This window comes from Salmo trutta, chromosome 36 (assembly GCF_901001165.1).
Source record: "Salmo trutta chromosome 36, fSalTru1.1, whole genome shotgun sequence".
In the NCBI taxonomy this organism is placed as follows: domain Eukaryota; kingdom Metazoa; phylum Chordata; class Actinopteri; order Salmoniformes; family Salmonidae; genus Salmo; species Salmo trutta.
Window position 1 is genome coordinate 39,004,938 of NC_042992.1, and position 25,215 is coordinate 39,030,152.

Here is a 25,215-nt window from a genome sequence, read left to right on the forward strand (position 1 = left end):
TTGCTAGTAGATTGTTGACAGTAGATTGTCTAGCTTGATAGCTAAGATTTTGAAAGTATAATGTTGACATTATCTGTCCAATCAAAGCTATGGTAGATATAACGTGATTTGACAATTTTATCAGTGGCCAATGACCTCGAGCCTTCTTGAATGGGAACTTCTAATGTAAATCTATGGCAGTACCCAAGGGGCTTGAATTTTTTTCTCTCCCTGTAGATTATGCAGTGACGTAGTGTCCCCATGAGTGACAGAAGACAGAGCCAATCATGGCGCAACATTACCAACCTCTACGCTCCATATTTTCCGCTGGCTGCCCCACCACCACAGAAAGGACTGAGCTAGGCTGAAACACCTGCATTTTGGAGCTGCCTTACTCAAGAAAGCAAAAAAGAGACCATATTTGTATGCGGCTTTATTAACTCAGTTATTTATTTACTTTTTTACATTGTTTGCAAACTGATATGTGACACATATTAATGCCAAAGAAACATGCAAATGACAGGTCGCCACTGGTCCAGTGTCACTTTGGTTATGCCGGCACATCATGGCTCACCAGCAGCCCCAAACATCTAAAGAATAAGCTACCAGCCAAACAAGCTTGAATTTAAACTCCCCCCTCATACTCATCTTGAGGTTGAGCATTGTTTTGTCTCTATCTATGTAATTGTAAATGTATTTATGTAAAAAATAGGGACCAGAATGAAAATAAGTCCCCGACGTTATTGTGCAATACCGGTCACTTTTAAAATTCTTTGCGTGTTCATGTACTTTTTTAACTGACAAATAAAACCAATCAATCAATACAAACTGTGCAGGGGCAAATTACTGAAAGGAAAGAGATATCTGTTACAAAACACCAAAAGGTTTAATGACTTTTGGAGATTGTCAAGCCAAGCCTTCAATACTGGGTAAGTCTACAAGGTAGGGAGGGATGTATTTTTGTCACACCCTGATCTGTTTCACCTGTCTTTGTACTTGTTTCGACCTACCTCCAGGTGTTTTTTTTTTGCATCCTGTAGTACAAACTCAAAAAATTTCTGGGACAGTGTAAAGTCCATGGTGAATAAGAGCACCTCCTCCCAGCTGCCCACTGCACTGAGGCTAGGAAACACTGTGACTATCGACAAATCCACAATAATTGAGAATTTCAATAAGCATTTTTTTACGGCTGGCCATGCTATCCACCTGGCTACCCCTAACCTGGTCAACAGCCCTGCGCTCCCCACAGCAACTCGCCCAAACCTCCCCCACTTCTCCTAACACCCAAAACCAGATAGCTGATGTTCTGAAAGAGCGGCAAAATCTGTAACCCTACAAATCCCCTCTCTTTCTAAAATGATCTGCCGAAATTGTTGCAACCCCTACTATAACACCATTCTGTATACCTCTGGCCCTTCTTTGGACACTGTGTTAACTAATCTCCAGACGAGCTTCAATGCCATACAACTCTCCTTCCATGGCCTCCAACTGCTCTTAAATGCAAGTAAAACTAAATGCATGCTCTTCAACCGTTCGCTGCCCGCACCTTGCCCGCCTGTCCAGTATCATTACTCTGGACGGTTGTGACTTAGAATATGTGGACAACTACAAATACCTAGGTGTCTGGTTGGGGGGGGGGGCAGCAACAAGCAGGTTGGGGGGTCAGGTTGGGTCGGGCCAAGTACATCAAGGTGTCAGGCCAGGGTGTCCTCAGCCACTGTCCTAAAGCCTCAGGCAGGGGAGACACATAAAGAGAAAAAAAGGGGGATTAGTGAGTGCATTCCTAAAACCACAGTACGCATAGTTGCTGTGGACACTAGATAATCTGGCTATCCAATGGCACAGGCTCCCACACACACAAGCACAAGCACACATACACACACCTGGGTGTTTGATCTGGCTGTGATGCTGTATTTATGTAACTTTTCTGAATCATTCAGGTCGCATTCAATGGCCTGTGTTTGTGTTAACCATGGCAGCCAGCAATACAAATAAAGATATTTGGCAAAAGATAATCAGCCAGTGTCTGTAGATCCATGTAATTTCCATGTCTGTCGGGCCAATGTTTTCGATGAAACACAACGTATTTCAAGCACTAGTCAAGTAAAATCCATAATGTTGTTCTGGTCTCAAGAAAATACAAAGAATTCAGTGATTGTGACGTCATGCTGTCAAATTTCTCACAGCGTGAAAATGTCCCTAGTTCAATAATTGCACTCGCAGGTCTTTATGTGGATGGCTGAGCTCATGCGGATTAAGAAAATGCCTCCGTGATTTCCCGGGCGTTCTTTGCAATCTGCGTTTGTAGCGGCTTGTTCTAGGGTTTTAAGCAATATCACCACACCGGCACCCAATATGAGTACCGGTGTTTGTGCCGAAAATCTCCCCCCTGCCAGAATTCTCCCCCCTTCGCGTTCTCCATTGCTGCGACTTGCTTGCTAGTTGAGATTTCTGCTTTTCACTCCGTTGTCAGTTGAGCCTACATTTCACTGATCTTACTAGCAGAAAGCATTTTTGTCTGCAGTTTTCGGTTTGGCTATTTGTTTCATGTGTATGTGGCAGATCTAGCTTGTATAGCGCCTGCACCCAGGGGAGCTCGGTGTCGCCCCCGACAAGATACAGCCCTGGGCGGCTGCCCGTGTCGCCCGTATTTAAATCCGCAACTGATTTTGTATTAGTCTATAAATAAATCTCTTTGCCAAAATTCGTCATCTCTCCCATGTCTTGTTCGACTACTATTTTTGAAAGTGTAAGGATAATAATTCAGCCAAAGTCGTTCTGTAGTTGTTCAGGCGGCAGGTAGCCTAGTGGTTAGATTATTGTAACCGAAAGGCTGATTGATCGAAATCCCGAGCTGACGAGGTAAAAATCTGTCGTTCTGCCCCTGTACAAGGCAGTTAACCCACTGTTCCTAGGCTGTCATTGTAAATAAGAATTTGTTCTTAACTGACTTGCCTGGTTAAATAAAGGAAACAAATATGTATTGCTTGCCAACATTTTACTCTCTCCGCTATGTTTAATATAACACACATACATTTATCATTCATTTTGGTTGCCTATCCTGACGTGAAGTTTGTTCTATAGAAAGTATTTGACTCTGATGTGTGCTACAGAAAGTATTTGATTTGAGCCACAAAATTAACAAATTAGAAGGGGGGATTCTGGCAGAGGGGAGATGTTCGTCACAACACCGGCACCTATTTCAGTCCAAGTCAAGTACATTTCTAGGATTAGGGTTAGTACTTTTATCCTACTTTCTTTCCTATTCCACTTTGACCCAAGGTGCAGGAGCCCAGCTCCACCAGCTCAATTTAACCACCGAATCTGTGTGAATCCACAGTGGTTTCCTTTTGTCCCAGGGCCAAGGCAAGAACTGGCCTAATAATTTAAGGAGCGACAGTGACACCCTGTGGTGGTCAGCCTTTTTCTTAATTTGTCCTGAATGGAATTGCCACATTGGGCATAATTAAAAGCAGGGGAAACAAAATGTTCGTGATGAAGTGGCATGGATACCATAAAATGTATTGCAGAATCTAAAAATATAGATGTGACCTGCAGCAGTCAAGAGGGGTTTTGGACAATAATTTATATATACACTAGATGACTGATAGGAGACGCTGTGTTGAAACCACGGTGCCTCTGCCTTGGCACTCCCCCACCGTTGTAAAACATATTTTGGAAGCTAGAGAAATGCATTTATTAATGTCTACATTCGCTTTTGCCACATTTATTATATTTACAGACACCTTAATTAATGCAGAATTATACGATGTGAGCAAAACATAAAACACATATATAAAAACATTTAGCTTAAAGTTTCATTCTTAGAGGTTACTAATGTTACTGTTCTACAACAACAAAAATACTTAAATACATGTAATTTTGTCCTACAAACGTTTAATTGAAATACAGTAGAATTCCATTAATTCCTATGGAGGACTGCTGCTACTGGGGAGTGCCAATAGATTTGTGTGTATTAGGTAGTTGTTGTGGAATTGTTCGATTACTTGTTAGATATTATTGCACTGTCGGAACTAGAAGCACAAGCATTTCGTTACACTCGCATTAACATACATGAAGGGACATCACGTGCGCCATCCGTATGGTTAGTGAGAAAGTCCATATTGCAAATGTACGCTCCCTTACTAGACGTCCGACCACGTCCGATAAATCCGCGGACGGCGTCGGGCCGCTCACAGGGGCCGGATCTTCCAGGAAGTCATCGAACGGAGTCTCTCGGACCTTCCGTTTCCGTTTAATTAAATTTTATAATTTTGGTAATTTCCTTGCAGTCCCGGATTATTCCACGAGAGGGCGTATGGAATCATATTGCAAATGTAACATATATCACCAATTGCGACACGGCTTTTTCTCCTAAACGGAAGATAATTCGAAGACGAAACTCGGTCTGCGTGGGTTTGGCATAATGGGCAGTTGGCCCCAAACAGGATGGAGTCGAGGCCTCGACGCTTTTCGAGTTAAGGCTATTTTTCTGGGATTGAAAGTCAAACAGGAAAATAGAGTGCTGATTTGACCGCTTCACATCAAACTACATGAGCCTACGGTGTCAGGAGAAAAGGAACCATGCATTTACCAATGTTCATTTCAGAGAAATTGTACAATGACACATTGGTGATATTCAACAACAAGAGGTTTTTTTTCTCAAAAAAGTTACATATCCAGTTGCAGCGTGTTCAGATGAGTCCGTTAAGGCAGGTTTCGGAGCTCTGCGAGATTTCGGTGATTTTCTGTGATTTTCTGAAACAACACACACTTGTTCAACCCTCTGTAAATAAGTCAGTTCTTAACAGAAACACTTAAAACTCAATATTCTATAAGATCCTAACGTTCAGATTCCTGTGTCAACCAGAAATGCCTTATAATGGTGTCATAGGGGCTGTTTTGAAGGGTTAAAAAGGTCAGATCTTTCCACAACTTCATATGTGTGACTAGGCAACCCTCATGAACTGTAAATCAGTCATTTATCCCATCAGATGTCAAAGAAAAGCTCTCTCAAACACACACACAGCAAGGACGGAGTGACACAGTGCGGTGCTTAAAGACACAAAGAGCCTGCAATGGCATTACCATTATCTCTAGGCTGAGACGAGTTCAATGAGATGCCCCACTTGACCGTAGCTTGCTCGGTATGAGCGCAGCGACCGTGAGAAAACTAGGCCCAAAATGAGGCCTGCACCAATATGTCAAGTGCTTATGGGTGACAGTGAGAGAACCATTAGGGTTAGAAGCACAATTCAACCTCAGGAGCGTTCCTGAGGTCCTCCCGATCTGTGCAAGCCTAACCTTGACTCTGTGGCATTAACCCTTCACAGTGAAAAGAAGGTGTTTAGATCAAACTGTGTGCAATGACTTCTCTCCCCATAGGAATACATTGACAATTCTCCTAAATTCAACCTGAAGTCTATGTGGGTTATGAATGCCTTATGAACCTGTCTTCTATAACAATCAATCAGGCTACTGTGAGGTCTACCTGTGTCGATTCTAAGGTTCCTGGAGCAACCGGAAAATGTTAAAATCACCCTAGAGCTATTGTCATATAAGCAACCTGCAGATAGTGAAAATCACGCAACTCAACCATCTGTCATTCAGTCAATTCTTAAGGTAGAGACTTCATATTCAGGATTCTGTTTATGTCTACCCCAAAGACAACGTGTGTGAAGCAAGAGCTTCCTGTGACAACCGGAAGTTGTTAAAAACAGCCTAGAGCTATTGTCATATTACGTGCGCATAGTGAAAATCACGCAACTCAACCATCTGTTACTCAGTCAATTCTTAAGGTAGAGACTTCTTATTCAGGATTCTGTTTATGTCTACCCCAAAGACAACGTGTGTGAAGCAAGAGCTTCCTGTGACAACCGGAAGTGGTTAAAATCACCCAAGAGCTATTGTCATATTACGTGCGCATAGTGAAAATCACGCAACTCAACCATCTGTTACTCAGTCAATTCTTAAGGTAGAGACTTCTTATTCAGGATTCTGTTTATGTCTACCCCAAAGACAACGTGTGTTGAGTAAGAACTTCCTGTGACAACGGGAAGTGGTTAAAACAGCCTAAAGCTATTGTCACATGGTCAACCTGCATATAGTGAAAATCACGCAACTCAACCATCTGTTATTCAGTCAATTCTTAAGGTAGAGACTTCTTATTCAGGATTCTGTTTATGTCTACCCCAAAGACAACGTGTGTGAAGCAAGAGCTTCCTGTGACAACCGGAAGTTGTTAAAAACAGCCTAGAGCTATTGTCATATTACGTGCACATAGTGAAAATCACGCAACTCAACCATCTGTCATTCAGTCAATTCTTAAGGTAGAGACTCCATATTCAGGATTCTGTTTATGTCTACCCCAAAGACAACGTGTGTGAAGCAAGAGCTTCCTGTGACAACCGGAAGTGGTTAAAAATAGCCTAGAGCTATTGTCATATTGCCACCTGCAGATAGTGAAAATCACGCAACTCAACCATCTGTTATTCAGTCAATTCTTAAGGTAGAGACTTCTTATTCAGGATTCTGTTTATGTCTACCCCAAAGACAACGTGTGTGAAGCAAGAGCTTCCTGTGACAACCGGAAGTTGTTAAAAATAGCCTAGAGCTATTGTCATATTGCCACCTGCAGATAGTGAAAATCACGCAACTCAACCATCTGTTATTCAGTCAATTCTTAAGGTAGAGACTTCTTATTCAGGATTCTGTTTATGTCTACCCCAAAGACAACGTGTGTGAAGCAAGAGCTTCCTGTGACAACCGGAAGTTGTTAAAAACAGCCTAGAGCTATTGTCATATTACGTGCGCATAGTGAAAATCACGCAACTCAACCATCTGTCATTCAGTCAATTCTTAAGGTAGAGACTCCATATTCAGGATTCTGTTTATGTCTACCCCAAAGACAACGTGTGTGAAGCAAGAGCTTCCTGTGACAACCGGAAGTTGTTAAAAACAGCCTAGAGCTATTGTCATATTACGTGCGCATAGTGAAAATCACGCAACTCAACCATCTGTTACTCAGTCAATTCTTAAGGTAGAGACTTCTTATTCAGGATTCTGTTTATGTCTACCCCAAAGACAACGTGTGTGAAGCAAGAGCTTCCTGTGACAACCGGAAGTGGTTAAAAATAGCCTAGAGCTATTGTCATATTGCCACCTGCAGATAGTGAAAATCACGCAACTCAACCATCTGTTATTCAGTCAATTCTTAAGGTAGAGACTTCTTATTCAGGATTCTGTTTATGTCTACCCCAAAGACAACGTGTGTGAAGCAAGAGCTTCCTGTGACAACCGGAAGTTGTTAAAAATAGCCTAGAGCTATTGTCATATTGCCACCTGCAGATAGTGAAAATCACGCAACTCAACCATCTGTTACTCAGTCAATTCTTAAGGTAGAGACTTCTTATTCAGGATTCTGTTTATGTCTACCCCAAAGACAACGTGTGTGAAGCAAGAGCTTCCTGTGACAACCGGAAGTTGTTAAAAACAGCCTAGAGCTATTGTCATATTACGTGCGCATAGTGAAAATCACGCAACTCAACCATCTGTCATTCAGTCAATTCTTAAGGTAGAGACTCCATATTCAGGATTCTGTTTATGTCTACCCCAAAGACAACGTGTGTGAAGCAAGAGCTTCCTGTGACAACCGGAAGTGGTTAAAAACACCCAAGAGCTATTGTCATATTGCCACCTGCAGATAGTGAAAATCACACAACTCAACCATGTGTCATTCAGTCAATTCTTAAGGTAGAGACTTCATATTCAGGATTCTGTATATGCCTACCCCAAAGACAACGTGTGTCTATTGTTTTTGCAAAAAAAACTAAAACACACACACAATTTGGCCATAGGTACATAGTGTGGGGCTTAGAGGCTTATACCGCCTTCAATAGTTACTTTCGTTCAAACGATTCAAGAACCGTCAGACCTAGAGCTCCGAAATTTTAGAAACCTGTTCTAGAGCTCAAGTCGATAGTGCACGGTGATTTATGGGGCTCTGGAAGGTTCTCTGACCGAGAAACCGCCTCGTACATTTGCAATATTTTCAATTCATTTTGAATATCACGGACATGGCGACATGTAGAAATGTCCCAGAGTCGCAAGACTAGGTGCATTGAAACCGCCTCGGCCCATAGAGACGGACCCCAATGTCTCTGTCCGATAGCTCATTCAGGGACCCCGTAGTAACGCCCTGAAAAAGTGGATTTTCAGCACCAATTAAGGCCATTGCTCGGGCACTGAATGACCTATCGAGCCGAAACTTGGGATTCGGGGTCGCCTCACATAGGCCTACACATAATGTCAGAGCTGGACCCGCAGCTATAACGTAACTATGTGTTTTATGTTTTTTTATGGTTAAAATTGAAAGCACTGTGAATTATGGGCCTTCTCTGACATATGTGATAGTTGGCTTCTATACGAGTTGGAAAAAGTGGATTTGGTGTCAGATGCTATCAGTTTGGTGTCAAAATGACATCTAATTGACTGATGGACGCTGACTGCTGGGTGACAAGCAATGGAGAGGAACCACAGTCACTGCCCGGCCTTCCCGAGTTCATCGAGCCAGTCAATAATGCATTTCTGCAGTATTTTTGAGCATGCCTAAATTCGTGATGCTAAATGCCCATTGAATCATATTGCAAACGTAACGCGCAATATTGCAAATGTAACGCGCATTTGCAATATGATTCAACAGCAAAAAATATCACCAAAGTTGACATGATGAAATCAACACAACGAGCGATGGAGAGGAACCACAGTCACTGCACGGCCATCTCGAGATCATCGGGCCAGTCAATTATGCATTCTGAGCATGTCAAATTCGTTAAAAATGTTAAAAGCAACAGAGTCCCACTTCTCCCTCATCATACATGACAAGTAGACCATCTGCGTTGATTCATGGCTTAACATAGGGATATATATCATTTGGGCAGTATAAATGCCATTTGGACCATGGTTCACTGACTTTTGGGTTTGGAAACCGACTTCCTATGATCGTACATGGCAAACGGACAAACATACTGATTTGGCACATTCAATACTTTCATACATGTATTATTGACAAAAAAAGAATTGGACATTTCATTTGCACATTTCTAATGGCATTTGGCAAAAAATATAAATATGTCACTTTTGACTTCCTATGAAATCATATTCCAAATGCACAAATCATATGCCTTATGCACAAGCAAAAACAACCCAAAAAATTATGTCAATAAAATATGTCAAAAGTATGTCCATACAGCTCTTATACATGTGTAATTGACATAAAAATCAAAACATTTTCGAAAAAACGGTCCAGAAACCACTTTTTGAGGGTTGAAAAGTTTTCAAAAAATATGTCATTTTTTTAAAATTTGACTCTTGGGACTTGAATTGTGTTACATTTGCAATATGAAAATTCACTGCGGAGAGCTCTAGCTATCTATTGGATATTTCCTGTGATTTGGCACATGCAATACTTTCACAATTGACAAAAAAAAGCATTGGATATGTCATTTTGCAAAAAAATGAAGAAAAAAAATGTCACTTTTTTCCTATGAAATCATATTCAAAATGCACAAAACATATGCCTTGTGCACAAGCAAAAGCAACCCAAAAAACGACGTCAATAAAAAACGTCAGAAGCATGTTCATACAGCTCTTATACATGTGTAATTGACATAACAATCGAAAAAAAATCGAAAAACGGTCCAGAAACCACTTTTTTACAAGGTGCTAAGTTTAAAAAAAAAAAATCATTTTATCAAAATCTGAGACTTGGGTAAGAATTGGGTATCATTTGCTGTATGAAAATCCAAGGTGGAGCATGCTCGCCATCTAAAGGAAATTTGGGGTGTTACAATTGGCAATTGCCATCGGAAAATTGCCATATGATTGGCCCGGAGATGGGCCGCTTTGGGTGGCTTTTGCAATCGTGTGTATGATTCGTGCTATGCCAATATGTTGCCATGTTATTTTGTCCAAATCAGGGGGGTATTCCCTTACATCTGCTAACCATGTGTATGTGACCAATAAAATTGTATTTGATTGTATGGCCGACCGATGGCTTCAAAGCCTCTCAACCGCCAATAGTTAGCGTCACAATCGAATGTTTATCGCCACCTCATTTTCAAACGTTGCTATGGGCATAGCCAAACAAAGGAAGTGATGGATTCGACTTCCGCTTTACTTCCCGACTGCAGCGAGCTGGTGGCAAACTTGCCAGAATAAATTATTCGAAATAGTACATTTATAGAGTATACAAGTTAAGTAATGTAGTTTTATATTGATGTAATTCAAGTTCGCTAACGCTAGCTAGACTTACTAGAACGCTAGTTCTGTTGCGATAACGTTAACGTTAGTTGTGTTGTGTCAGAGTTGAGGTCTGGGCCATCCACCAAGCCAATAACGATAATGATAAACTATAGGCTACATAACTATGACACGTTGGTGAGCATCCACACTATAGTTTATCGTGTATCGTTCTACATTCCTATACCTATCAATCAACTGATTAATGCATCTTATTGCATGCTGCCTATTATAATAAGGTGGTACACGCACGACCATTCATGAGGTCTCCAGCGCACAGATAGATACTGGTTCAGACCATTCAGGATGTGTTCATTGTCATAGTGACAAATGCAGGTAATACTGTACTTCAATGTACATTGAAACTTTACCGACATGCATTTTCTATGCTGTAGGCCTGTTTTAAATTCAGCAATTAGCAAGAGCAAGACTGCTTCTTTCCTCGAATAGGCTATTCGGCATTGTATAAACAATTATCTAAATGTCCTATTGCTTTTGTAGTCTATAGATTTTCCTGGGATTCTATGAGAAGAGGAATGGCCTATTGTGGAGAGGCGTGCATAGCCTGTTGTGCACTGGAACAGCTGGAAGAGAGAGGCTAGTGATTTGTAGCCGAAGTAAAAATCGAAATATTAGTTAGATATTAGGCCATTCATTAGCTGGATATAAGGACTATAGGCAAAATATGTACCTGTCAAAGTGCAAGAAATGTTCATTAAGAGATTATGAAATGGCAGTTCTGTAGTGCATTCATCAAGGCTGCCCTCTGTGGTCCCTGGACATGCAAAGCTCCACTATTGACTGGGCATAAACCTACGTTTTTAGATAATACATTTGTTATATCTGGGCTACAAGAACAAAGTGCAATGACAAATGTATTATTGTTATCAAGTAAATACACAACTATTGTCCATAGGCTGTAAACTGCATTGATGTAGGCAGTGGCGATTTGAGCATGTAAATATTGGTGGGGCAAAAAAAAGAGAAGAGGTGGGATGCATGCCAGCAAAGCTACTACACAACACTAAACAATACATTAATTGCACAATAACGGTGACAAACGGTGGCCATAAACTGTTAACGCCTACATAAAGCTGTCCCAACATCTTACTGCTACACCTGGCTAACAGTTCATTCAGCCTCATTTACTGCCTTTAAAAAAAAACAGCTGATATGGCTGACTTGCTTAAAATAATGTGCTTTCTAATGACAATTGAGATGTACAAACTATGCATAAGGCAAGGGGGGGCAAAGTACGACCCGCCGGGCACTTCAATCCGGCCCGCAATACATAATGTTTATTTTTTTTAACCCTTTTTTCTCCCCAATTTCGGGGTATCCAATTGGTAGTTACAGTCTTGTCACATCGCTGCAACTCCCGCACGGACTCAGGAGAGGCGAAGGCTTCCTCCGAAACACGACCCAGCCAAGCCGCGCTGCTTCTTGACACAACGTCCACTTAACCCGGAAGCCAGCCGCACCAATGTGTCGGAGGAAACACCGTACACCTGGCGACCGTATCAGCGCGCATGCGCCCGGCCTGCCACAGGAGTCGCTAGAGCGAGATGGGAGAAGGACATTTTGGCCTGCCAAACCCTCTCATAACCCTGACGACGCTGGGCCAATTGTGCGCCGCATCGTGGGTCTACTAGTCACGACCAGCTGTGACACAGCCTGGGATCAAACCTGGGTCTGTAGTGACGCCTCAAGCACTGCGATGCAGTGCCTTAGACCACTTCACCACCCGGGAGGCCCCTGCAAATTGATTTTAACAAACATTTGGGCCCCAAAAAAATGCGGCCCTGCTTTGAATTTCCAAATCCCAATGTGGTCCTCGAGCCAAAACGTTTGCCCACCCCTGACATAAGGGTACAACGAACGGATAAGAGGCAATCCGTAATTTCGATTAAGACACTAATGAGCGAGCTAGGACGGACGTAGTCAATATAACTATTTGTTTAGCACTTTTGAAATGTACTGCGACAGAATTGAGAACATGGACCATTCTTACAGTGTTCTCCCTGTACACCAAGTCAGAACCATAGGATAAATAAAGGGGGTATATAAGCAGACAATGTAAGCTCTTACAATATTTGATGATGACATTTCTCTAAAACAGGTTATAGGCTAAATGTGCACCACCAAGTCAGAACAGTAATTAAGAGGGGTAAATAGACCAAACTATTAGGGTGAGGCACATGGGCTACTAACATCTTACTACACAACATACACTTAGTATTACTTTCTTAGCTACAGTATACATATCTCCCTGGCATATTACATCATTTATGCAGCACCATACAATACATTTTTGGACTCACCTTGTTGTGCTGTGCTCACTTGGACAGGAAGGTGGCGTGGCAGTCCTTTGTGGACAAATGTTGTTATCAAAGTCTGGCATTCTCTGGATTTATGGTGCTTTCAAAACAACTGGGAACTCGGAAAAAACAAGTTTGAATCATGATCACGTCATTGATCTTCAGGTCGTAGCTCTAGAAAGAGGCCAGATTTACAATTCCGAGTTGGATGACTGTTCAAAGCGTATTTTCCCAGTCGGAGCTCGTTTATTCCCGACTTCCCTGTTGTCTTGAACTCAATGAAGTCAAGTTTTCGCAGTTCTGAGTTAACATTCAACTTTGGCCATCGACAGCATGGCCAAAGTTGAATGTTTATCATTTGGGACCACACAGCCACTCCACTGAATAGCAGGCTAGTGATTGCTTTGCAATGCTTGCAGTTAGCCACTGTCACTGATTGTTGAATTTGCAATTTCCATCTTGTGTGTAATGTTTATGTCCAATGGCCGATGACCACAGATACGTTTTATCTATAGTTTCTCTTCAAGGATTAAAAAGGATTTGCCAGTAGATTGTTGACTTGATTCATGATGATGACTGCTAGCTAAGATTTTGAAAGTATGATATTGACATGATCAGTCCAATCAAAGCTACTGTACATGTAACGATTTGACGACATTTGATCTGTGGCCAATGACCTTGAGCGTTCTTGGATGGGCACTTCTAATGTAACTCTATGGCAGCACCCAAGGGAATAGAATTTTCAAGCTCTACCCTTGGACTTGGTGGTGACTAGTATCCCATGAGTGACAAAACACTGAGCCAATCACGGCACAACGGCATTTTCTGCTGGCTTTCCCCACCACCACAGAAAGCACTGAGCTAGGCTGGAACACCTGCATTTTGGAGCTGCCTTATTGAAGAAAACAAAAAAAGACCATGTTTGTATGGCTTTATTAACTCAATGATATATTTTTTGTTACATTGTTTGCAAACTGATATGTGACACATATTAATGCCAAAATAACATGCAAAACAGGCAAACCCAACATTTTTTGGGCTAGCCTTGAATGATGGGTCGCCACTAGAAGTAGGCTCATTTGAATAACCGTTCACAGGCCCTTTGTTATTTCATGACGAAATAACTGCTTAGGCCTACAGCCTAGGCCTGATTATGTAACCTTTTGGATCAGTTTGGATCTATTCATGACAGTTTAGAAGGTCCAGAAAGGTACGTTAGCAGGCTTCTCATATGGTGTAGGCCTATTTTGTCAGGATGTATCCCGGTGTTAAGATAGGCGTACTATAAGACAATATGGGCTTCTCCTTTCCACCTCCCCGCCCGTTAATGGTGTAGCCAATTTTACGTTCAGCCATCAAGAGCAAAAGTGCTTCTCTCCTGCAATAGGCTATTAGTAGGCTAAAGTAAAATAAGTGCTCTCCCGAGGCTGCGCTGAGTGCGCACCCTCCCAATCCCTGGGTACACAGCTCTAAAAGCTACCATATTGTTTCAGTTTTTTGGGGACAAGACAATTATCCTACCTAGGCTACAACAACACAACATGAAGAAGAATGTTATTGTTTTCAAGTGAGTACAAATGTCTAGGCTGTAAACTGCAGTGAAAAGCCTACGTTGTTTGAATAACCAGTCAAAAGCCTGGAGTTTTGAATGCATGTTCATTTCTAAATAACTGCATCTAGTCTGCCTGATTGGGCAACCATTTGGATCAATTGTGTTTTTTCTCTCGTTAGTTTAGCATACAAGGACCAGGCACGTTAGCAAGACAGTAATATTACAGATAGAACAATCTTTGGGGATATGGTGTATTTTGTCATGATACATTTAGACCCCTTGACTTTTTCCACATTTTGTTACGTTACAGCCTTATTCTAAAGTCGATTATTGTTTCCCTCATCAATCTACACACTATACCCAATAATGACAAAACAAAAACAGGTTTAGAAATGTTTGCAAATGTATAATTTTTTTTTTTTAAAACAGTTACATAAATATTCAGACGCTTTACTCAGTAAAGGTGCTTTGTTGAAGCACCTTTGGCAGCAATTACAGCCTTGAGTCTTCTTGGGTATGACACTACAAGCTTGGCACACCTGTATTTAGCTCCCATTCTTCTCTGCAGATCCTCTCAAGCTCTATCAGGTTGGATGGGGAGAGTCGCTGCACAGCTATTTTCAGGCCACATTTTGACATTTACATTTTAGTCATTTAGCAGACGCTCATATCCACAGCGACTTACAGTAGTGAATGCATACATTTCATACATTTCCCCCCCCGTACTGGTCCCCTGTGGGAATTGAACCCACAACCCTGGCATTGCAAACACCATGCTCTACCAACTGAGCCACACGGGACCGTCACAAAGCCACTCCTGCATTGTCTTGGCTGTGTGCTTAGGGTCGTTGTCCTGTTGGAAGATGAACTTTCGCTCCAGTCTGAGGTCCTGAGTGCTCTGGAGCAGGTTTTCATGAAGGATCTCTCTGTGCTTTGCCCCGTTCATCTTTCCCTCGATCCTGACTAGTCTCCCAGTCCCTGCCCCTGAAAACCATCCCCACAGCATGATGCTGCCACCACCGTGCTTCACCGTAGGGATGGTGCCCGGTTTCCTCCAGATGTGACGCTTGGCATTCAGGCCAAAGAGTTAAATCTTGGTTTCAACAGAGCAGAGAATCTTGGCAAAATCCAAGTGGGCTGTCATGTGCCATTTACTGACGAGCGGCTTCCGTCTGGTCACTCTACAATAAAGGCCTTACTGGTGGAGTGCTGCAGAGATGGTTGTCTTTCTGGAAGGTTCACCCATCTCCATAGAGGAACTCCAGGCGGCCAGCTTTAAGAAGAGTCTTGGTGGTTCTTAACTTCTTCGATTTAAGAATGATGGAGGACACTGTCTTCTTGGGGACCTTCAATGCTGCAGAAATGTTTTGGTACCCTTCCCCAGATCTGTGCCTCGATACAATCCTGTCTCTGAGCTCTACAGACAATTCCTTCGGCCTTATGGCTAAGTTTTTTCTCTGACATCCACAGGTTTTGTGCCCTTCCAAATTGTGTCCAATATATTGAATTTAGTACAGGTGGACTCCAATCAAGTTGTAGAAACATCTCAAGGATGATCGATGGAAACAGGATGCACCTGAGCTCATTTTCGAGTTTCATAGCAAAGGGTCTGAATACTTATGTAAATAAGGTATTTCTGTTTTGTATTTTATATAAATTTGCCAAAATAACATAAAAACAGTTTTTGCTTTGTCATTATGGGGTATTGTGTGTAGATGGATTTGTTTTATTTAATACATTTTAGAATAAGTCTGTAACTTAACAAAATGTGGGAAAAGTTAAGGGATCACTTACAAAAAAAGATTGCAGTCAGAGTGAAGTATATAGCTGCAGTATGTTGCAAATACTACGTGTAAAATAACACAGTTTTTTTACTGCTGTAATTTTGCAGTGTATCTGCAGTTACTGCGTCCAAAGTCCCACAGTTGACTGCAGGTACTGCACTTCTACTGCAGTTACAAAACGGCAATCTTTTTTGTAAGGGATCTGAATACTTTCCGAATGCACTGTATATCAGCTAACATAAACATGTGAATGTAGGGACTTCTAGTGGAGCGCATATGAATTTATGATAATTATGGAAGTTGTTTCCCGTGTTTGGCTACGGTGTTTTAAAAGCGTTCGAAAATGCGGTGACTATCATTTTGACCCCCTCACTTCGCACGTGCTTCTTCTGTCGCCGCAGTCACATGATTTTACTTCCTGGTTCACGTTTGCTTGTACAGCGGCCAATTTTTGCAGGCAATAACAAAGTGAATCCGCCAAAAGAAATACGACTGAAGGAGAAACGGGTTTAACTAATAAACAAGGATATAGCTAGCCAAGTCAATTAAATCAATAGATACACATTTTCGGCAATAGCTTGACAGATTGCGGCAACGTTTTCGGTTGATAACAGATAACGTTATGTAGCCAGGACAGCGAGCTTGCTATGTTGTAAGCTTTCTAGCGAGGTTACAGTTGTGTTATATTTGGCAATACATCTTAAACTGAAATCTATTAATAACCGGTTAGTTAGACGATGACAATCCTGATACAGCCATAACATCTGAACAGTTTTTTTGTTTTAAGCTAGGGAGGGGCTGTGGCTTGCTACTACTAGCTAGCTAGCTAGCTAGCTAACCAAGTCAGCAGAAAATAACTAGCTAGATAGCCAACAACCTGTTTTCAGTTATTTCAGAGTCTAACTGTTAGCCTAGTGTCAGTAGGCATACACAATTTCTGTAAAAAATGTCAAAATACACAAGTTTTTCGGAACCAGGCGACGCCCACAACCCATTCCAGGTGATATTGTTTATCCCATGTGTAACTGTTGTTTTTGTCGCACTGCTTTGCTCTATCTTGGCCAGGTCGCAGTTGTAAATGAGAACTTGTTATTTTTTTTAAATGTATTTTTATTTTACATTTATTTAACTAGGTAATTCAGTTAAGAACAAATTCTTATTTTCAATGATGGCCTAGGAACAGTGGGTTAACTGCCTTGTTCAGGGGAAGAACTGGCCTACCTGGTTAAATAAAGATGAAATATATATATATATATATATATATATATATATATAATATATGAAATGCAAACGGCAAATATTTAGCTACAATGTTGATGGAAAAGGTGTTTGATGTTTCGCCTGTTGCACTAACGTAATAGCAGACGTGCTGTTACTTATGACATGTGATGCTGCTTTCTCCTTGCTCTAACCCAGGCTATTCTAAGAATCTATCTGGTAGCAGTCAGTACATTAAAACATGTTCCAAAGGGCTCATTGAATGAAAGCTGCCCTATTGATACTTATGTGATCAAGGCTACTTCCCAAATGTGACCCTATTCCCCAAATAGTGTACTATTTTTGAAAGTACTGAACCATATAGGGTGCCATTCAGGATGTAACCCATAGAATTAGCAATTTGAATAAGATTATATATTAATAGGAATTGAAGAGGATCTCTATGACGTAGCCAGAGAGTGATTGCTTTTATGATGTTCAGTTGGTGATGTTTATCTTGTCTATGTCAGGACCCTGCAGTGACTCAACACAGCAGCAACACTGAGTATGCCACACTGGATCTTTACAACCCATTTGACAATAAAAATGGGGTAAGAGATGTGTAGTTACGTGTTTTTCAGAATACGAATGCTTTGGAGATTAAGTATATGCAGTAATAGTAATGCAGTATGGTATGTGCTTCAGCAGAGTAGCAGGAATGCCACTACATTCCAAGCAATTGGACATGGTAACATGCCAGGATGCACCATTCCTTTCAGATTTTCTCTAAGCCACTCTTTGTTTGTGATCATTATAATTGTTATTGGTAATGATATAGGTCGAGTTCTTATTGTCATGCACTCTCTAGCCCCCACCACCAGCCTATGCAGCCACCTCCCCATCCGCCCCCCAACCTGTTGTTCCTGCAACAACCCCACCCAGCAGGACTACGCCTACAGAGCCCCGCAACTATGGCACCTCCTTCACCCCCCAGGTACTTGTTCCATATGTATGACACAATTCTCACGAGTCACCTGTACAGGTTATAGAACAAACCCTATACAGCTATAAATAATACTCATAGACAAGCAACTCATATCTCTGTGTGATAATTCAATTTCCCCATGTTTATTTACTAGCTTGACATGGAGCACCTGAACTTATCGGACTAATTTCTACTAAATCAAGTTAATCTACTGTATCTACTAAGGTACAGTGGGGGGAAAAAGTATTTGATCCCCTGCTCATTTTGTACGTTTGCCCACTGACAAAGAAAGGATCAGTCTATAATTTTAATGGTAGGTTTATTTGAACAGTGAGAGACAGAATAACAACAAAAATATCCAGAAAAACGCATGTCGGAAATGTTATAAATTGATTTGCATTTTAATGAGGGAAATAAGTATTTGACCCCCTCTCAATCAGAAAGATTTCTGGCTCCCAGGTGTCTTTTATACAGGTAACGAGCAGAGATTAGGAGCACACTCTTAAAGGGAGTGCTCCTAACCGCAGCTTGTTACCTGTAAAAAAAAAAAAAAAGACACCTGTCCACAGAAGCAATCAATCAGATTCCAAACTCTCCACCATGGACAAGACCAAAGAGCTCTCCAAGGATGTCAGGGACATGATTGTAGACCTACACAAGGCTGGAATGGGCTACAAGACCATTGCCAAGCAGCTTGGTGAGAAGGTGACAACATTTGGTGCGATTATTCGCAAATGGAAGAAACACAAAAGAACTGTCAATATCCCTCGGCCTGGGGCTCCATGCAAGATCTCACCTCGTGGAGTTGCAATAATCATGAGAACGGTGAGGAATCAGCCCAGAACTACACGGGAGGATCTTGTCAATGATCTCAAGGCGGCTGGGACCATAGTCACCAAGAAAACAATTGGTAACACACTACGCCGTGAAGGACTGAAATTCTGCAGCGCCCGCAAGGTCCCCCTGCTCAAGAATACATACACATAACCGTCTGAAGTTTGCCAATGAACATCTGAATGACTCAGAGGACAACTGGTGAAAGTGTTGTGGTCAGATGAGACCAAAATGGAGCTCTTTGACATCAACTCAACTCGCCGTGTTTGGAGGAGGAGGACTGCTGCCTATGACCCCAAGAACACCATCTCCACCGTCAAACATGGAGGTGGAAACATTATGCTTTGGGGGTGTTTTTCTGCTAAGGGGACATGACAACTTCACCGCATCAAAGGGACGATAGACAGGGCCATGTATCTTCAAATCTTGGGTGAGAACCTCCTTCCCTCAGCCAGGGCATTGAAAATGGGTCGTGGATGGGTATTCCAGCATGACAATGAACCAAAACACACAGCCAAGGCAACAAAGGAGTGGCTCAAGAAGAAGCACATTAAGGTCCTGGAGTGGCCTAGCCAGTTTCCAGACCTTAATCCCATAGAAAATCTGTGGAGGGAGCTGAAAGTTCGAGTTGCCAAACGTCAGCCTCGAAACCTTAATGACTTGGAGAAGATCTGCAAAGAGGAGTGGGACAAAATCCCTCCTGAGATGTGCGCAAACCTGGTGGCTAACTACAAGAAACGTCTGACCTCTGTGATTGCCACCAAGTACTAAGTCATGTTTTGCAGAGGGGTCAAATACTTATTTCCCTCATTAAAATGCAAATCATTTTATAACTTTTTTGACATGCGTTTTTCTGGATTTTTGTTGTTGTTATTCTGTCTCTCACCGTTCAAATAAACCTACTATTAAAATTATCGACTGATCATTTCTTTGTAAGAGGGCAAACATACAAAATCAGCAGGGGATCAAATACTTTTTTCCCCCACTGTATATGGAGCTATATTCAGCTCTGCATTAAAGCCTGACGTTGTCCTTTTCTCTCTCTTTAGCAGACAGCGGTCAACGCCACCACAGCAGAACTCCTGAAGAAGCAGGAAGAGCTGGAGAAGAAAGCCCGTGAGCTGGAGAGGAGGGAGAGGGAGCTGAACTCATACGCCCTTGGCCCTGGAGCCAGTAAGAGAGTGAGGTGGTGATGATGATAGAGATTGGTTTGAGAGGAAAAAGTGAATCCAGAAGTCTGATATGAAATGATGGATGGGGGTGCTGGTTGTGTTAATGAAGGGAAGATCGGAGTTGGGAGGATTACCTTACGCTGGTTCCTAACTGCCTCATCTCTCTGTCAGCTCGTCAGAATAACTGGCCTCCCCTGCCCACTTTCTGCCCTGTGGGACCCTGCTTCTACCAAGACATCAACATGGAGATCAGCCAGAGCTTCCAACGCACTGTCTCTATCATGTATTACTACTGGATGTGTGAGTTTCCCCGTCTGTGCCTGGCTGGCTGTCTTCGGCCTGTCTGGTGAAGTCATCTGTAACAAGTAACACTTTCATGAAAGAATGATGATAGATTAACGAAAATGTTTAGCAGTTAAGAATGCTACCTAATAGTCAATGACACTGTTAAAACCTAGAGATTTCTCAAATTAATTTACACCAATGTAAAAGTGATACATTCTAATCAAAAAGTGGACCTGTGTGCAGTCAGTGTACCTTTATCTATTTATCATTTTCCCTTCCAATGCAACTTGAAAGTGCTCTAGTATCCAAACTGTAGTTCTGACCTCCTTACCTTTCTCTTCTTATTTTGCCTACATACCTATTCATCTCTGGTCTGCATCTCTATAACCTCCATTATCTCCTTTCCCCCTTTTCCTACTCTTCACTCAATTTCTCCCCCTCACTTTTCATGCTCTCATTCACTCCCCTCGCTCACTCCCTTGCTCTCCCTCCTCACTTCACCCATCCTACGTTCTTACTTTTGTCTACATTCTCTCCCCCTCTCCCAGTCACTGCCTGCACACTGGCATTTAACTTAATTTCCTGCCTGAGTCTGTTCTGTGTGGACACTTCTGGTGGTGTTGGGCTGGGCCTCGCCATCCTCTGGGTCCTCCTCTTCACCCCCTGCTCCTTCGTCTGTTGGTACAGGCCTGTGTACAAAGCCTTCAGGTGCGTACTATTGGACAATTTGAATTTAGGGGCTTATCATTACAAAACAGATCTATTTAGATTCCTTTTGTTTATATCAGGTTAAGTGAACCTATAAATGCATTTTTCCTTTCAGGAGTGACAGCTCCTTCAACTTCTTCACCTTCTTCTTCATTTTTTTCATCCAAGTGATTGTGTATGTCATCATGACCATTGGCATTCCTGGATGGGGTTTCAGGTACGTGCCACAAACAAGCCAACCATTGTCTAGGACTATCTTACGACTGTTACAATTACTATCGTAGTTTTACTTGACCTTTTTATAATGTTAAATCTCCTATACAGTACATTCCTCACACACCTGTCCTTCTTCACACTCTCACTATGTCTCTTTTTGTGACTGTCCCTCTCTCTCCTTCCCTCCCGGTTCTGCTCAGCGGCTGGATTGTGAGTCTGGCTGCTCTGAAGACTAGCGTGCCTGTTGGTGTGATCATGATGCTCAATGCCATCCTATTCACTGCCCAGGCTGCCATCGGGGTTGTCATGCTCAAGAGGGTAAACCTGAAATGAAGTCATAGTAGGGAGGGGAACTTAACCTGGTTTAACCAGGCTAAAGTGTATTGTATGCTAGGGCAAATCAGGACAGTGTGGAGTAATTACAGTAGGTAGACAATGGCTTGTTATGAAGTATAACATGGGGGAGGAAGGAATAGGATGAGGGTAAAAAGACTACAACATAGACACTCAGCTTCTCAAATCTTTTTCATCTTGACCCAGTATGTCAATTAACATATTTAGAATCGTCCACAGGAATGAGAGTCATTGTTTTGAGTTTTCAGAGTATTATTTACAGTATTGCTTTCAGATTGGTAGTGAGTATGGTGTTGAGATATGAGCAATTCCATGGTTAGAGAGATACTGAGACTCAGTTTCTTCACTTTAATTGTCAAACAAAAACCATGATTGCAAAGTTAAAGAAATCATACAACTCTATGCACTAGGACTACTTTTTAACAATTTCCACTTAATAAAAAACAGTGAGGATGCTACATTTGATAACAGAATGATGGTTTGTGCTATCATTTTGTTACCAAACTTAGAATCTGCACTGTTTTTTATTCAGTGGAAATTGTTAAAAAGTAGTCCTAGTGCATAGAGTTGTATGGTTTGTTTAACTTTGCAGTCATTGTTTTTGGTTTGACATGCAGTTGAAGTTGGAAGTTTACATACACTTAGGTTGGAGTTATTAAAACTTGTTTTTCAACAACTCCACAAATTTCTTGTTGACAATCTATAGTTTTGGCAAGTCGGTTATCACATCTACTTTGTCACTTTGACATTTTCACATTCTTTAAATGAAGTGGTGATCCTAACTGACCTAAGACAGGGAATTTTTACTAGGATTAAATGTCAGGAATTGTGAAAAACCGAGTTTAAATGTAGTTGGCTAATGTGTATATAAACTTCTGACTTCAACTGTACATTTTAAAGTGAAAAACTTGATTCTCAGCATCACTCTGTTACCGTGGAATTGCCCTTATGTATCATGTATCAAAGCCTGTCTTCCTCTCCCCTCCAGGTCCACTCTCTGTACAGGCAGACCGGTGCCAGCTTCGTGAAGGCTCAGGCTGAGTTTGCCACTGGAGTGATGTCCAATCAGGCTGTACGCCAGGCAGCTGCCAACGCCACTGCTTCTGCTGCCCAGGGGGCTTTTACTGGGGTGGCTCGATAGAGGGAAGGCAGGCAAGTAGGGCAAGGGAGCTGGTAGGGAGAGAGGGGTAGGTACAGTTGAAGTCGGAAGTTTACATACACCTTAGCCAAATACATTTAAACTCAGTTTCACAATTCCTGACATTTAATCCTAGTAAAAATTCCCTGTCTTAGGTCATTTAGGATAACCACTTTATTTTAAGAATGTGAAATGTCAGAATTATAGTAGAGGGAATGATTTATTTCAGATTTTATTTCTTTACTCATATTCCAAGTGGGTCAGAAGTTTACTTACACTCAATTAGTATTTGGTAGCATTGCCTTTAAATTGTTTAACTTGGGTCAAACGTTCCGGGTAGCCTTCCACAAGCTTCCCATAGGAAGTTGGGTGAATTTTGGCCCATTCCTCCTGACAGAGCTGGTGTAACTGAGTCAGGTTTGTAGGCCTCCTTGCTCACACATGCTTTTTCAGTTCTGCCCACTAATGTTCTATAGGATTGAGGTCAGAGCTTTGTTATGGCCACTCCAATACCTTGACTTTGTTGTCCTTAAGCCATTTTGGAAGTATGCTTGGGGTCATTGTCCATTTGGAAGACCCATTTGCGACCAAGCTTTAACTTCCTGACTGATGTCTTGAGATGTTGCTTCAATATATCCACATCATTTTCCTCCCTCATGATCCAATCTATTTTGTGAAGTGCACCAGTCCCTCCTGCAGCAAAGCACCCCCACAACATGATGCTGCCACCCCCGTGCTTCACGATTGGGATGGTGTTCTTCGGCTTGCAAGCATCCCCCTTTTTCCCCCAAACAAAACGATGGTCATTATGGTCAAACAGTTCTATTTTTGTTTCATCAGACCAGAGGACATTTCTCCATAAAGTATGATCTTTGTCCACATGTGCAGTTGAAAACTGTAGTCTGGCTCTTTTTTATGGCGGTTTTGGAGCAGTGGCTTCATCCTTGCGGAGCGCCTTTCAGGTTATGTCGATATAGGACTCGTTTTACTGTGGATATAGATACTTTTGTACCTGTTTCCTCCAGCATCTTCACAAGGTCCTTTGCTGTTCTTCTGGGATTGATTTGCACTTTTCGCACACCAAAGTACGTTCATCTCTAGGGTATGTAAACTTCTGACCCACTGGAATTGTAATACAGTGAAATAATCTGTCTGTAACAATTGCTGGGAAAATAACTTTTGTCATGCACAAAGTAGATGTCCTAACCCACTTGCCAAAACTAGTTTGTTGACAAGAAATTTGTGGAGTGGTTGAAAAACGAGTTTTAATGACTCCAACCTAAGTGTATGTAAACTTCCGACTTCAACTCTATGTATGAGAGTGTACAGTACAAAATAAGTACGCCAGATTTGGGTGTTTTGTTGAATCGTTACATTAAAAGTAAATGAACGTTCAGGAAAGGGGTGGAACTTGAGTTTGTGATGGATGCACTGAAGTGATGCTGCATATTTAACACTAAGTTAACAGCCGAACAGTTCAGTTATCTGTTGCCAATGCTATCATGTTTGCTATAGTGAGCTCTAATAAGTCAATTGTTTTTGATATCCCGAATGAGAATGCCTACCTATTTACACAAACTCTTTGCCAAAATTATAACTTTAAATGAGAAACACTTTGTTTTGGGTTGTAATATTATTGCTATTATTGTTATGTTGATGCTATATGTGGTTGTCATGATCGTCATTGTTGTTCTTTGTTGGTTTTAATAAAATCTATTGATATGCTCCGTATTTTCAACATCCCTTTGGTCACCTCACCAATAGAGTATCATTAGTCATCATGTCAGTAGCCTAACCTAAAATATTGTAGGCCTATTACTTCTAAAACGAATATAGATAGAGCATGTTATTCAGCTTTGTACACAATGTACAGTTTCTGACAATGACCTCTTCACTGGACTGATTAAGATGTACTGTCGTCTTTCCTATAGACTCCTGGGGAACAACATCCATGATGCATTTCTTGCTATCCTTTAAGTCATCACTTTTGCATAATCTGTTATTACTGTTACTTATGTGTTTAATACTTTAAGGGCCAGTTTACCCGATGCCTAATCCTGGACTAAAAAGAATGCTCAATGGACAATCTCCATTTTAAATAATTTTTTAGTCCATCACTACTAGGCTTAATCAGTGACAGGTAAAACCATTTTTTAGATTACCAGTATATTCTGTTGTTTTGGATAGTCACCTTGTTGTAGCCTACAATTGCAGATTTTGCCTCAACTATTTATTTCTAGGTTCAGTCCTGTTGGTAATTTGCAATAACTGAAATCGTTCAGTTTACACAGTAAGGCACTAAACCTATTGAGCTATTTATTTGTTACATTAGTCATACTATGTACATTTTGATAGGGAATCATAGCCCCATTACTCCAATATCAACCAAGTGTT

At 41.5% G+C, this 25,215-nt stretch overlaps 1 protein-coding gene across 2 annotated transcripts; it reads left to right on the forward strand.

Moving 5' to 3' along the window:
- The first annotated feature begins 16,208 nt into the window (after positions 1-16,208).
- scamp3 (secretory carrier membrane protein 3) lies at positions 16,209-22,914 on the forward strand. Of its 2 annotated transcripts, none has more exons than XM_029735814.1 (9): positions 16,209-16,932; positions 17,660-17,740; positions 17,998-18,123; positions 20,001-20,121; positions 20,292-20,420; positions 20,954-21,113; positions 21,229-21,330; positions 21,530-21,647; positions 22,672-22,914. In XM_029735814.1, exons 1-9 carry the CDS (start codon positions 16,879-16,881, stop codon positions 22,822-22,824), a joined length of 1,044 nt encoding a protein of 347 aa, XP_029591674.1. In that variant the 5' UTR covers positions 16,209-16,878; the 3' UTR covers positions 22,825-22,914. The 2 variants fall into 2 exon arrangements, with proteins under 2 accessions (XP_029591674.1, XP_029591673.1); XM_029735813.1 differs by having other exon boundaries at positions 16,227-16,932; positions 19,998-20,121.
- The last annotated feature ends 2,301 nt before the right edge of the window (positions 22,915-25,215 follow it).

What these genes read in the sequence shown, in the direction of transcription:
- scamp3 (XM_029735813.1), top strand. Translation starts at nt 16,879, where the DNA reads ATGTCAAAATACACAAGTTTTTCGGAACCAGGCGACGCCCACAACCCA. An exon ending in GCACCTCCTTCACCCCCCAG is followed by an intron (nt 18,124 to 19,997) that starts GTACTTGTTCCA and finishes CTCTCTCTTTAG; the next exon opens with CAGACAGCGGTCAACGCCAC. An exon ending in CATGTATTACTACTGGATGT is followed by an intron (nt 20,421 to 20,953) that starts GTGAGTTTCCCC and finishes CCCCTCTCCCAG; the next exon opens with TCACTGCCTGCACACTGGCA.